The 14,449-nt window shown below is 44.2% G+C and overlaps 1 protein-coding gene across 1 annotated transcript in view; it reads left to right on the top strand.

Annotated features, from left to right (window-relative positions):
- prkcsh (PRKCSH beta subunit of glucosidase II) overlaps positions 1–14,449 on the top strand; it is a 68,919-nt gene that overhangs the window by 28,151 nt on the left and 26,319 nt on the right. Inside the window, exon 11 of the mRNA XM_072564223.1 lies at positions 8,025–8,115. Within this exon, the coding sequence (XP_072420324.1) occupies positions 8,025–8,115 (91 nt within the window). The remainder of the gene's footprint in view (positions 1–8,024; positions 8,116–14,449) is intronic.

The following is a 14,449-nucleotide window of genomic DNA, read 5'->3' on the forward strand; positions in this document are numbered from 1 at the left end:
AGTTGGTTAAAAATAAGTTCAAATTCTGGTGCATTTTGTCCCATATCATTGTCTGTGTACATCCCCTTGCACTGACATTAGGCTGATTATTCAATAATTGAGCATGTATTCTCTCCTGTTTAAACAGTGCTGTAACAATTGCATTCCTCAGGCAATCTGGTGCTGCTCGGAGGTCTACTTGGGTTGGCCATTATGGCCAATTTAATGTAGCCAGAGCCTCTGCAGCTTCCGTTTCATTCATTCGCATTCATGTGCTGCGCATCCCTAATTGAACTTGAGAAGTTGGTGAGCTGTCACGTGAAACCATTCCCGTCCATCTTAGTGCTGGTAGAGTGGGCGTTCCAGTGCTTTTAGCATGGTATGTGACCGAGAGGGGAACTTTTAGGTGGTGATGTCTCCATGTACCTGTTGTCCTTGTCCTTCTAAGTGGTGCGAGGTAGCATGTTTGGAAGCTACTGTTGAAGGAGCCTTGGTGAGTTACTGCTGTGGGACTGCAGAGGAAACGTACTGTTGCCAATGTGTCAGTGCTGAGGGGTGTTAGCATTGAAGGTGATGGATGTGTTGCCAACTAAACGGGTTGCTTTGTCTTGGATGTTGTTGAGCTTGGGAAGTGTTCCATCACACCCCTGACCAGCTTTATGATGACAGGAGGTGAGTTATTGTCACAATAGTCTCTGCCTTTGACTTCCTCTTGTAGCCACAGAAATTGATTTGATTGGCTGGGTTAGTTCAGTCTCTGATCAATGGTACCCCCCCCCCCCCCCCCCCCCCCCCCCAGGATGATGTTAGTGGGGGATTCAGTGACGATTATGCCATGACTGTCAAGGGGATGTGGTGAGATTCAGTCTTGTTGGAGATAGTCATTTTGCTTGGCACTTGGTGCAAATATAACTCGCTATTTCTAAGCTCTTACCTAGATGTTATCGAGCTCTTGCTCTGTATTGATGTGAATTGCTTCAATATCTCAGAGCTTGTGAGTAGTGCTGCACATTGTGCAATGATCAGCAAGTATCCCCAGTTCTGATCTTCTATTGGAGGGAAGCCAGGAGACCCAGGTTCAAGTCCCACCTGCTTCAGAGGTATGTAATAGTGTTTGTGAACAGGGGTGTTTAGAAAATGTTTATAATGGTAGGAGGACATTGATAAAGCTGCTGAAGGTTTTTGGGCTTAGGACACTGTCCTGGGTAACAGCAGGGTTGTCCATGTCCCCCAACAGATTGGTCCAAAGTACTTACAATTACACATTGTCCATACTGACCTCCCTTGCGAGTGCACTTCCTTCAGCTTTGTTCAGGAGCTGGTGTTGTTGTGGTAATGTGACTTGTCTGATAATCCAGAGCTGCTGCTTAATATTCAAATCCCTCCGTGGCAGTTAGTGAAATTTGAAATCAATTTTTTTGAAAAATATGAAATTAAAAGCCTGTTGAACAGTGAGTGTCATTAATTGTCATAAAATCCCATCCAATTCCCCTTTAAAAATTTTAGGTCTCTTGTGGTACATTGGTAATGTCCCTAGCTCTGGGCTAGGAGACCGGGGTTAAGTCCCACCTGCTTTAGACTTGAGTAATAAAATCTCTGAGCATCTTGATCGGAAAATATTTAGTATGAGGTTGTGGAAGGTCCCTTGGGACACAGTGGGGTGTCCCTTCCACTGGCTCAGAATGTCTGGGTAGAAGTCCCACCTGCTCCAAATGTATGTCATAACATATACAAACAGGTTAATTTAATATAACTACCCTGAGGAATTAGATTAGATTAGATTACTTACAGTGTGGAAACAGGCCCTTTGGCCCAACAAGTCCACACCGCTCCGCCGAAGCACAACCCACACCATACCCCTACATTTACCCCTTACCTAACACTACGGGCAATTTACCTGACCTGACCTTTGGATTGTGGGAGGAAACCAGAACACCTGGAGGAAACCCACGCAGACACAGGGAGAACGTGCAAACTCCACACAGTCGCCTAAGGCGGGAATTGAACCCGGGTCTCTGGCGCTGAGAGGCAGCAGTGCTAACCACTGTGGTGCACTGTCCCTCCTGTGGGCCAGGAAGCCCAAGCCTAAAGGTGTTTAATAACATCACTGAACAGGCTGATTAGAAAATATTTCCTGCATTGGGACTTCTCACTCTTAATTCTTTAGCAATCCTTGTGCTCCATCAGACTATATGACTTCATGTTATTTTGAATGCTGAGTTTTACAAGTACCTCCTCTATGTTCCTATTATACGTTCTTTTGAGTACTGCAACGACAGAATCCTCTTCTCCATACTGAAGGTACAAAGTACTCATTCATTACCTCAGCCATGTCCTTCGGCATTGACTCTGCAGTGGACTCTTCCTGAGCTGCAGCCCATTGTTGGAGAAGAATATCATTGCGCTTTTGCGATGTTCTTTCACTTTCTGTCAGCTTCTCGCTCTCGCTTGCGCTCTCTCTCTCCCTCTCCAGCATTTTGCAAGGTTGATCAAGGGCAATGCAGAATTCCAGCCTTTTTCCTTCCTCAGAGGTGCGTTCTATGCTATGGTGTTCCTTTGGCTCTGAGCCATGCTAGTAGAAAGTGAATAAGCAGAATTCTGTACTGCTGTCCTGTCTATCCCTTCTCTTGGTGCCTGGTTGCCCCAAGAGACAAAATTTATGACATTTGACCATTTCAAACAGGGACACGCCACCATGATACTCCGTGTTGTCTTGTATCTGGAACAATTCCAGAAGTTGGTCACCCTTCAGGTAATGATGTCAGTTTTTGGCGGGAGAGTATTGGGGCAAAAAAATCAGCTGCTGCTTCAATAATCCTCTACTGCCCCAAAGAAGGTTAGAAGTGACTGTTTGCTGATGATTGCTAACTGTTCAACACCATTCACAAATTCTTAAGATATTGAAGTGGTAAGGGGTTAAGAACAGGACAACCTTCAGTCATAGAATCCCTATAGTGTGTTTGGCCCATTTGAGTCTGCACTGACCCTCTGAGAGGCATCCCCACCCAGACATATCCCATCCCTGAACCCCGCATTTACCCCCCTACCCTATCTCAGTAACCCTGCACTTTCCATGGCTAGTCCATCTAGCCTTCCATATGTTTGGACTGTGGGAGGAAACCAGAGCACCTGGAGGAAACCCACGCAGACACGAGGAGACCGTGCAAACTCCACACAGTCACCCAAGAGTGGAATTGAACCCGGGTCCCTGGCGCTGTGAGGCAGCAGTGCTAACCACTGTGCCACCTCATTCAGGTTCGCATTGTTTCTGTTTTAAATTCAGCTCTTTTGGGAAACTCAGCAGTGACTGACAAAGCTGATCAATCTGAGCATTTACTTACCTACCATTGGATCCAACTGTGTGAGTGATGGAGTGGGTTCTCGCTTATAAATCTCAATCCCCTGAGCAGCTAATTCATTGTGATATTGTTACAGTTCAATATGAATTGAAAAATCTCTTTTGAATTCACTCCCAGTCAGTAATTTGGTTTTATATAATAACTCATAGGAATGCCTAAGGGTGTTCCTTTAAAAAGAGGAAAAAAAATACTCGCATCAGCCATTTAGATATCCATGGGATTTTTCAGCATACCAATTTTGCCAATTAAACCAGAACGGGGTCCTTAATGAAAATAAAGGTGCTCTTCTTCGGTCAATCCCAAGTGTGATTCCACACGGGTTATATTTATCAAGTTTGAGGCAGTTTTGAGTGTATTCCATCATGTATCCTTTGCAGCTGTCACAAAATTTCATTTCCACTCCTGCCATGTATCAAGATCTTCTGTTTTCCCTGACTACTGAGGACCAGATTTTCTCACTGCCTTTGCTGCAGTTGCTATTGCCAGCTGCTTGTGGTGCAGTGGACAGGCCTGAGGACCATCCTGTGGGTGTGTATGTGCAGATGTGCGCATTGTCTTCCCAGTGTTCCCAGTTGACGACCAAAGTGTGCTTCCAGTAAAGATACCGAGTCTAAGCGATAGCACCATGAGACGTAGGAGCAGAATGAGACAGTTTGGCCTATCAATTCTGCTATGCCTTTTAATCGTGGTTGTTATGTTTCTCAACCCCATTCTCCTGCCTTCTCTCTGTAGCTCTTAATCACCGTACTAATCAGGATCTCTATCTTTTGACTTGGCATTGGTCGCGATCATTTCCACAGATTCACCACTGTCTGACTGAAGCAATTCCTCCTCAACTCAGTCCTAAAGGATCATCCCTTAATTCTGAGGCCGTGCCCTTGTGGGAAAGACTACGATCCAAGTGTAAGCATCTTCTCCACATCCACTCTGTCCAGGCCTCTTAGTATTCTGTAAACTTCAAGTACCCCCCCCCCCCCCCCCCCCGTCAACCTACTAAACTCCATTAAGTACAGACCGAGTCCTCAACTGCTCCCCATATAAGAAGCCCTTCATTCCCAGGATCATTCTTGTAAACCTCCTGTGGACCCATGCCAATGACAGTGGGCCAAGAACTGCTCACAATATTCCAAACGTGGCCTCAGCAGAACTCTTGTATGGTTGAGTGGTAAACTGTTGGTGTTATCAAGTAGACCATCAAAATAGCATTTATTGTGCTCAGGTAGCTTAACACCAAATCTAACTAATCATCAGTTTGTTTTATTTTGAGATCATTTTAAGGACTTCTGCTCTCACAGCTTTTACAGTTGACTCTATTTTAACTGTAGATCTTGCTTTCTCATCTGAGCTCAAGATGTGTACAGTGACAGATTCAAGAGGTGTTGGATGATTATTTAGATAGAGACAGCATGCAAGGGTACAGGGAGAAAGCTGGAGATTGACACCAGGTTATAATGCTTGTTTGAAGAGCTAACACAGGCCCGATGGGCTGAATGCTTTCTTTTACGTTGTAACAGTTCTGTGATTCTTTGAGATAAAAACCTCCTTGCAAATATGCAAAATGAAGCTCTTCCAAAGGTCTGTTTGGTAAGGGTACATTTGAACACCAGGTCCTACAGACCAGGCACTTTCTGGTTCAGTCACTCTTCTGCAGCACAGTAGTTCCCCCCCCCCCCCCCCCCCTGCCCACTCGGGATACATTCCAAGACTTAGCTCAGATAGAAGCAAACCCATTCATTTACCTTCCTGGCAGGCCCCGGTCCCCGTTTCTGGAAGGTTCCCTTGTGATATATTCCAGCCGGGGTAAACAATTCCACGGATATGACGGTCGTCCTATAATTTAAATTGATGTGTAGTTGGGAATGACGCGATTAGGGTAAGTCAGACATGACTGAGATGTATAAAGTTACGGGGGGAGACGGGGAGGAAATTTTCCCCTTGGTAGAGGGGTCAATGACTGGATTTAAGGTAAAGGGCAGCAGGTTTAGAGGAGTTGGGGAAATTTGTTTTTCAATCAGAAGGTAACGGGAATCTGGAATTTTCTGTCAAGGTATACAAGGCTATGGGCCTGGAAAATGGATTTAGAATAATGAGCTGGTAGTTGTTTGTTGGATCAGACTTGGTAGGCCAAAAGACCTTTTGGTCTGTGCTGTAGACCTCAATGCTCTCTGCCCTTCAGCTGGTTGGGGTATGTCCCTCATGGATCATGCTTGTTACTGTTAACAAGTATCAAAATGCAGCAGTGAAAACATGTGGCCTCTTTAATTAAATAACCTGCTTTGGCCTGTGACTGACAAGAGCACGCTAGTGACAGGTATCAGGACTGTGTTGGTGCCTTCAGAATTGGGGGAAATCAAATTAGGGAGAGGAAAGATTTTTGTTCAGCAGTAGCACAGGTGTGATGGGCTTTAATAATTTCTGTGCCTCAGCCTTCTATGTAAAAGTAGCAATAGCAGAGTTAATTTGAATATGCACTGTGACTTTTAGCCCAGTGGTTTTATTCTGTTGAATTTGTGATTGATCTGTCCCGTATAAATGCTTTGCATCAAAATATGGTGAGCTCAAGTGAGCCTATTTGACTTCTGTACGTCCCACTTGAGAAGGAATAAAGATTTTCGTAAAACAATCAGGATCTGCTGCTGCTTTTTAATTAAAACTTCTCACTGCTATCGTTAATTAATTTGTGCACGAGTGTGTTTTTGGGAGGTGCTGACCATAGTGCTATGTTTATACTTTTCACTATTAATTTTCTTTGCAATGTTTCTAATTTCTACTGCATTACCTTTTTCAGTGAATAATTGAGAAAGTGAGGACAGCAGATGCTGGAGATCAGAGTTCAAAAGTGTGGTGCTGGAAATGCACAGCAGTTCGGTCAACATCCGAAGAGCAGGAGCATATTCACTTCATCAGGAATGTGCGAGAAAGGGGGTTGATGATAAATAGCAGGGTCAGGTTGGGGGAAAGGTAGGTGCAGGTGGAGGTGCTAGTGACAGGTCAGGGGAGGGTGGAGCAGGTAGGTGAGAAGGAAGATGGACAGGTATGACAGGTCAAGAGGGTGGTCTCCTCCACTTCCTGCACCTCCGCCCTTTAACCCCACCAATCCATCCACAACAAGGATAGAACTACCTGCTCCTCACCTTCTATCCCTCCAATCTCCAGATACAGCGCATTATCCTCCACCATTTCCACCACCAATAATCAGACCCTGCCACCAGTGATACATATTCCCTCCCCACTTCTGTCTGTGTTCTGCAGAGACCATTCCCTCTGTCACTCCCTCGTTAGATCCATGCCCCCCCACCAATCCATCCTTCCCTCCCAGTGCCTTCCTTTGCTGCTGCAAGTGGTGTAAACCCTGCACCCACACCTTCTTCCCCCCCCCCACCTCCCCCTCCTTTCCCCCCCCCACCTCTTTCCAAGGCCCCAAAGGATCTTTTCACATCGTGCAGAGATTTTCCTGCACATCCAAACACCTCATCGAGTGTGTCAGTTGCTCTCAATGTGGTCTCTTCTACATTTGGGCAGACAAGATGCCAACTCGCGAGAAGTTTCAGGGAACATTTCTGGGACACACACCAACCAACCCCACCACCCTGTGGCCGACTACTTCAACTCCCCCCTCCTACTCTGTCAAGTACATGCAAGTCCTAGGCCACCTCCACTGCCAAATCCAAGCCACCCGCTGACTGGAGGAAGTATGCCTTGGGACCATCCAACCACATGTCAACAATGTTGACTTCACCAGTTTCCTTATTCCTCCCCCCGATCCAGTCCTCCAGCTGGCATCGCCCTCTTGACCTGTCCCACCTGTCCATCTTCCTTCCCACCTATCTGCTCCACCTTCCCCTCTGACCTCTCGCTATCTCCCGCCCACCTGCATTTACCTAACATCTTCCCAGCTACCTTCCAACTCACCCCCAACCCCACTCTCCTATTTATTTCTTAACCTCCTTCAACCCCACATCGTTGATGAAGGGCTTATGCCCGAAACATTGACTTTCCTGCTCCTTGGATGCTGCCTGACCGGCTGTGCTTTTCGACAGTGAATAATTGAGCTATGCTGACCTTTTGAAGGCCAGAATTTTGATTTCCTTTTTCTTAAGTTAACTATTAGGAACCGGAGGACTGATGAGGAAAAACATTCCGATGATGTGTAATGCTGGGTTTTTAAAATGTTTTATTTTTCTAATGCTTTTCCCCTGAAGAATTTGTACTTAATATCTGTGCCTCGATACCTTTGTACCTAAGTGGTGACGTGTAAACTTTTCACTGTACTTGTTTGAGTGCATGACAAAAGCTAATTCTGAGTTACATAATGTGTTTTTTTCAATGAAATCACATTGGGTACGTGTGCCAGGTAAATACACTCTCTCAGATGTGGGCCCATGTTTAGTTTATTCAATGTTAAATGCATCATCTGATTTTGTTGACACATTTCCAAGTATTTTTTTCAAACCCACGGCATCTTTTTCTGAATGGTTAATTGACCTTCTGTTTAGAGTTCATCTGCTGCTGGACTTCTTAATGATTGTGTGATGTAACTAGTTCTTAATGGGGTGCACATCAGTCTCTGGTATATTGCTGGCCTATCCCTGACCTCCAAAGACAATCTAGTTTGTGAACGTAGCCGATGTTTAACATTACCCATTGATTAGTCTCTTGGACAATTAACGATCTTTCTCTTTGTAGGACCAACAGTCTTCATATTTCTCGGAAAGGCATGAGGCAGATGATGAGAAAATGCCACCATATGATGACGAAACACAGGCTCTGATTAATGGTATGTACTTATTCTGTGAGTCCTGTCTCAGATCCAACAGACAGTTGTAACTTTTCGAGAGGTTATTTTTGGTTTGTAGTTTAGGTTGAGGTTTTAGATGTAGGTTTGCTCGCTGAGCTGAAAGGTTCATTTCCAGATGTTTCGTTACCTTACTAGGCAACATCTTCAGTGGACCTCATGCAAAGCAATGCTGAAAATTCCTGCTTTCTATTTAGATGTTTGGGTTTCTTTGGGTTGGTGATGTCATTTCCTGCGGTGATATTATTTCCTGTGGTGTTTATTCACTCTCCTTTTGTTTCTTTCATACCTCCCCCGGCACCCTGCCCCAACCATGAAAACAACATTCACGCTTTACAACAAAGTGGGCATCTCTCCATTTTGTTGTGTGTTCAGGTTTCAGACTTCGTCAAGTTTGGCACCGTGTTTGTGGAAAAAGCATGTGTCATTTCCCCTCATTCCTCTGTTGTGTGAACTGACGTTGCTTAAAGTGAAGAAACCGCTAATAACTCTAGTCCCAAGGTCCAGAGCATAGGTGGCCTTGAGACTGCAATCTAACAAGTGTTTGGTGAGAATCCTTTCCCCTTCTGCTTTCTTCCGGTCCCAGAGCCCTCTGTGATCTTTGTGCTCTTTTGTGGCGAAGTCTTGTGCAGCCCGATTTTCCAGAGGTTTCTGAACAGTCATCTGGAATAGACCGTCCTGCTTTCTTCTGCAGCAGAGCTGACATGGCGACGCATTTCAGCGAGCCTTCCACGTCCCAACAGAATCCAATCCCCCTCAATGTGGGGACTAAATCTGGGACCTTTTTGTCTCTGGTTTGGTCTTTTAACTGCCCTTGGTAAATGGGAAGGCCCCATGCACTCTTGTAATATCAGACTAGCAATAAGGAGTCAAACTGGATAAATGTGAAGTCTTTATTTTATAAACCACCCTGGACAGCTTGAAAATGGATTGTTAGGTGCTATAAATGGATGGCACATTTCCATACTGCATTCAAATATTGATATTACCGATTCATGCAAAGGGAAAACATTAATTATATGTAAGGAACTAATGCTCATCTGTTTTTAAAGCATAATGTCTGTAATCAGTCATGGTGAAGGGAGAAACTGGTCAGAAGTCTGTTAAAGTGAATAGGTGGAATAGCAAAGAACTGGAGTGCGAATACATCATAGGGACAGTGCAGACAGTACAGAAGGTGGTCATTCAGCACAAAACAATTTGCACTGACTGTTTCAATACAGGTTTCAGCATTTGTTATTTTTACATAACATAAAATGTCGGAGTCGACCCATTTGGTCGTTTACGTCTGCATTTAACTGGATCAAGACAGGTCTTCTGCTTCAGCCCTGTGTTTGATTTGATTTATTATTGTGACAGGTACCAAGGCGCAGTGAAGAGTGTTTGTTTTGCATGCAGTACAGGTACATGATGCCACACGAAGATCATAGGGCGATTGAACACAGCAAGGTTTGCAACTGCAAACAAAGTGCACCGAAAGCAAGATCAGCATTAGATTTGAGGTCCGTTGAGAAGTTTAACAGCGGGGGAGAAGCTGTTCTTGAACCTGTTGGTACATGTCGTACATTGTCCACTACATCGGAGTCTCTGAAGAATCTTTCAGCCTCTGCCCCAAAAGGGCTCAATCTTGAGTGTCTGCAGCTTCTCTAAAGTTCCAAAGGTTTACAGCTGTGCGAGCAAAGGTATTTTTCCTCATCTTGATCCAGAAATGAGAAACTCGTTGTTCTCTGTCTGTGATCTAGAGTCCGCAGCAGAGGGAGCGTTATTTCTCTGCGTTTGCTGCAGCAAGACAAGATTTTATGTGCTTCAATGAGATCACCTTTCATTCTTTGAAGCTCCCGTACTTTGGGACTTTGTAGATGTTTCTTCCTTTCTCTCCTGCTGTCCCCTGCTGTGAAATGGTTGTATAACTGATAGTTTTGTAAAAAAGTTTTTAAAAATACTTTTACAAGCCTAACCAACCATTAACAGCAGTTTGTTCAATTGCCAGAGGTAGCATAGCTGAAGCCCATGTTCCCTTACTGGATATTCACATGCACTTTGATTCATTGCGTGGCACTTCTATACCCCTCTCCCGGGACTGAGGCCAATCTTCGGTGCCCCCAACTCGCCCAGTGTAGAGAGCAGACATTGCTAATACTTGCTGAGCAACTGGGATAGCTTTTTGATTTTTTTTTAAAAAACGATTTAAAAACAGTTTGTTTAGATGGAAGTGAAAACAGAGTTTAATCAAAAAAAATGTTGCCCTTTGGGTAGCAACAGTCACAACAGCGATGTAGATGAGAACTGACAGTTCATCAAAGTGTCGTTTTCCGTGGGGGCTTATCCCTGCAATTATAGAAACAAAACACCAAGGTGATACCCTGCAGGATCACCACTGGGGGATGCAAGTTGTCTACATGTTTTAATTTCACCTGTGATTAGCAGCCAAGATAAGAGGAGAGCGCAGGTGCATTGCCACTTTATTTACAGCTCTCTGCTCTTCGCAATTTGCAGGTGTGTCGCCATTTAATTCATATGGGTGTCTCATACTTGTTTACCCAATTGACAGGCAAAATGGAGCCAGAATGGCTGCAGGTTGAGACCTGTTGGCCAGAATAAAACCTGAAGCAGGCCACCCTCTGCTGCAATTAAGCTGCCTTTCAGTGAAGCAAGTGCTGGATAGTCAAGAGTGTGTGTGTGTGTGTGTGTGTGTGTGTGTGTGTTTTGTTTGTCCTCAGTGCAGCCCGTTTTCCTGATCCCTACATAGTCCGCACAAGTGTGGCAAGTGTCACCATTTGCCGTTTACAGATTCTGCAATAGTAGAGACAAATAGCATTTGGAAATAAAAATGCACACATTGAGTAAATGAAGGGGATAAAAAGGAGGGAGGTTTGAGAAGTCTTGAAATTACACACGTTCCTGGAAATGCACAGGGGAGTTCAAATACTGATTGACTTGCTTAACATGTCCTGTTTCGTATCACAAACCTTACATTTTCCAAGCGTGTGCACTTTAGCTTTCACTCAACTGTGTTTTTTTTCTTGTAGGCAGCTGAGGCCGCGGTGCGTTAGCATAATTTCTGCAAGTGTGACCATGAAGTAGATTACCAGATTGATAACCGAGTTTCAAGTCCATACTAAAACCAGAAAATGCAGGAAATACGCAGTAGCTGTGGGAGTCTCTGTGGAAGGGGAGACAGTGTGTTTATTTAACCTGGTGACCCTTTGTTGGAAGTTCTGAATGAACTGACTGAGAGGAGGCCATATTTTTGCAGATTCATTCAAAGCCCAATGCAAATTGGTGACCTGACGGCTTTGTTTTTCTCTCCCCAGATCCTGAGACTTTCTAGCCTTTTTTTTTGCGTTTAGTTTAGATTTCTAGTACCTGGAGAAATCTGCTTTTGTTCAGATTTTGTCATTCGTTTGAAACCAAGATGCTGCTTACTCGTGAATACTTTTATGTTTTGGGAATCGACTCACTGTTCAAACTTGTTGGCCATGATGTCATCGAATGGTACAGTAGACCTGATGGGCTGAATGGTCTACTTCTGCCCCTACATGTTATGGTTTGATTTTGACAGGGAAAAAGCAGGAAAGCAGAGTTGAGGATGATCAGATTAGTCACTGTCTCATTAAATGGCAGAGCAGACCTGTTTTTAATAGCCTTTTTATTTTCTATGTTAGGATTCCAGACCAGACTACCCAATCTATGGAAAACTCTATCCAGGGTCTGTCTAGCACTTTTTCTTTTAAGCAGACGCATTATAATATCGAAGGGAAAACTTCGAGAATAAAGCCCACTATATTGAACAAACAGCAATAAACATTACTATGTAATGTTGGGACTGTGTAATACAATCTGCAGTCCATGTATTTTAACATCCAGCATTAACAAGTAGTAAACACTGATAGCGGACTGTAATTGAATACTCCATCCCGCATGCTAAAAAGCAAGTGTAATCCAGACCAATCCCATAGATTTCTCAGCAATTCCTCTGCCACCCCCCAAAGACATTAATCATATGGCAGATTATCAAATCTCATTACATTTCATAAAGGATTACAATTCTTTGTTTTTGCCTATCTGGTCTTGAAACCCCCATGCATAAGCCACTCCAGCAGGTCTACTGCCATTCCGGCTGATACCCCACCTTTCCTCAGTCGTTCCAAAAACAGAATTTCCAGCGTGCACACGTAAAATACCGGCCTTTCCTTGACAGCTGGCCGGGACAAGCTCTCGATTTTTCCCGAGTCCCAATCTGGCTCCCTTGTGCAAAGCAAATACTGCTTGTGGATTTAATCCCACCCCCACTTTCAGCTGTAATAAACTCTTTTTGTAGCACACAGTGTCTTCTGTGTGTCTTCTTAAGTCTTGACTCCAACACTTAGCTGCTTCCAAGCTGCAAGACTTCCTTCCTGAACCGTGCTCTTACTCTTGAAATCTAAGTTCTCAGCTGCACAGACTTATTATCTGCATGCAATTGCTGGTCCTAAATCTGGCTGTGGTTGGTTTGGAGCCCATCTCTGGGTTAAATACTGGAGGTTGCGAGTATTTTGGCTCAGTTGTGGATTGTTGGCATGGAAAGGGATGGAATTAGTGGCTGGCTACAGAGTTTACAGTGAGGAGGAACTGCCAGTGTTGGGGAAATGCTGCAAGCTGTGGACAATGAAATGGTGAATAAGCATATGATAACAGTTGTGAAGGTCTTGTGACACATTGGTAGTGTCCTAGCCTCTGGGCCAGAAGTTCCAGGTCCACATCTCACCTGCTCCAGAGGTGTGTCATAACATCTCAAAATGGTTTGTGTTGAAGATCTCTATGATTATTTTTGTAGTGTGGTCAAGTAGTTAAAGGTGTTGCATACAGGATCCTGTCTGGCCAGTTGAGTTTGAATCCTGCTGTCAATTGTGCTAATACTTTATCATTCAGTCATTTAGACAGGTCTTGTGATCGTGTCCTCTGGGTCATAAGGTCTGGCTTCATGTCCTACCTTGCCCAGAGGTGTGTCATAACCTGTTCGAGCAGGTCGATTGTTGACATAAATCGCTTTTGCTCATTCATTGTGTAATCCTCTCTACATTAGAATTTCATAAACTGTGGATGCTGGAAATCGCAAATACAAGTAGGAAATGCTGGAGAAATACAGGAGGTCTGGGAGCATCTGTGACTGGAGAAGCCGTTAAGGTTGCGAGCACAGTGATGCTCTGATGAAGGACTCAAAACGTTTACCCTGTTCTTCTCCGTACTGACCTGCTGTGTTTCTCTGCCACTTTACCTCTGGTGTCCTCTTACCTAAATGTTGTTTACGTGTAAAGAATGTTTGAGGAAAGAAATAGTTTGGAAGAAGCTTTAGATGTCGTCAGATGTCAGTAATCTGGCTTCTCGATCTGACATTGTGAGAAGTGAACTGCACCGCTTTCAATTTTTGTATAATTCCATTTCTCTTTGCTGATTGTATTTCTGCTCTGAGAGGTCAGAACAAGGAGAGGCCACTGCAGGCTCCACCGTTCTATTTGAGCAAAGCTGCTGCTGCAGCAGAAAACTGCTGGCAGTGTTCCTTTTTTTATTTCTGCTTCCTTGCTTTATCCTCTTTATCTTTCGTTTTTAAGCACATCAAAGGACGGGGTCAGGGCTGAGCCAGCAGCTTTCCACCAGCACTTATCCTTGCACCGTGGTGGTTTCAGGCTTGCATCTATGAAAGTGACCTAGATTTGTGGAACAGTCCGCTGGATGCCAATTCATTTGACAAACCGAAGAGAATATTCTTCTTTTTGAAGTTCAAGACCTGAGACTACAAAATGAGCTTATCTGAATTTTTTTGATCCGAGTACATAGACTTGACAGAAGGAGTTGGATTACTTCTCTCTCTTTCCCCCCCCCCCCCCCCCCCCAACTTCTGCTTTGGGCTTATTTGCACTATAAATATCTGTTTGGTTTCGTTCAGACCTCTGAGGAATGGAAAATTATTTCAGATGGGAAGCGAGTGTGCCTCCTGAAGCTGTGGCCTTCACTTCGAGCTGCCATCTTAAATGTATGTTAGTTTTAAAATGGAGGCCACGCTTGACTGTTTTATTTCGGGAAACAGTAGCATCATGAAGTATTTACTTCATTACGTATTGCATTAGAAGCAGAGAGCTGGTAAGTAACGACTGGACTATTCTGTGCTTGTTCCAAATAAGTAGCAAACTCGCCAAGCATTGACAACTGTTACAAGTTCTCTGAAGGCTTACATCAAGAAAGGCTACGGGCCGCTCTTGAATGTGTGGGAGATGAGCAGTAGGGAAGATTAAGGACTCTGCTTTACAGGCTGGAAATGAGGTGACATTTTCTTATA

Source organism: Chiloscyllium punctatum, chromosome 46 (genome assembly GCF_047496795.1).
Source record: "Chiloscyllium punctatum isolate Juve2018m chromosome 46, sChiPun1.3, whole genome shotgun sequence".
NCBI classification, from domain to species: Eukaryota; Metazoa; Chordata; class Chondrichthyes; order Orectolobiformes; family Hemiscylliidae; genus Chiloscyllium; species Chiloscyllium punctatum.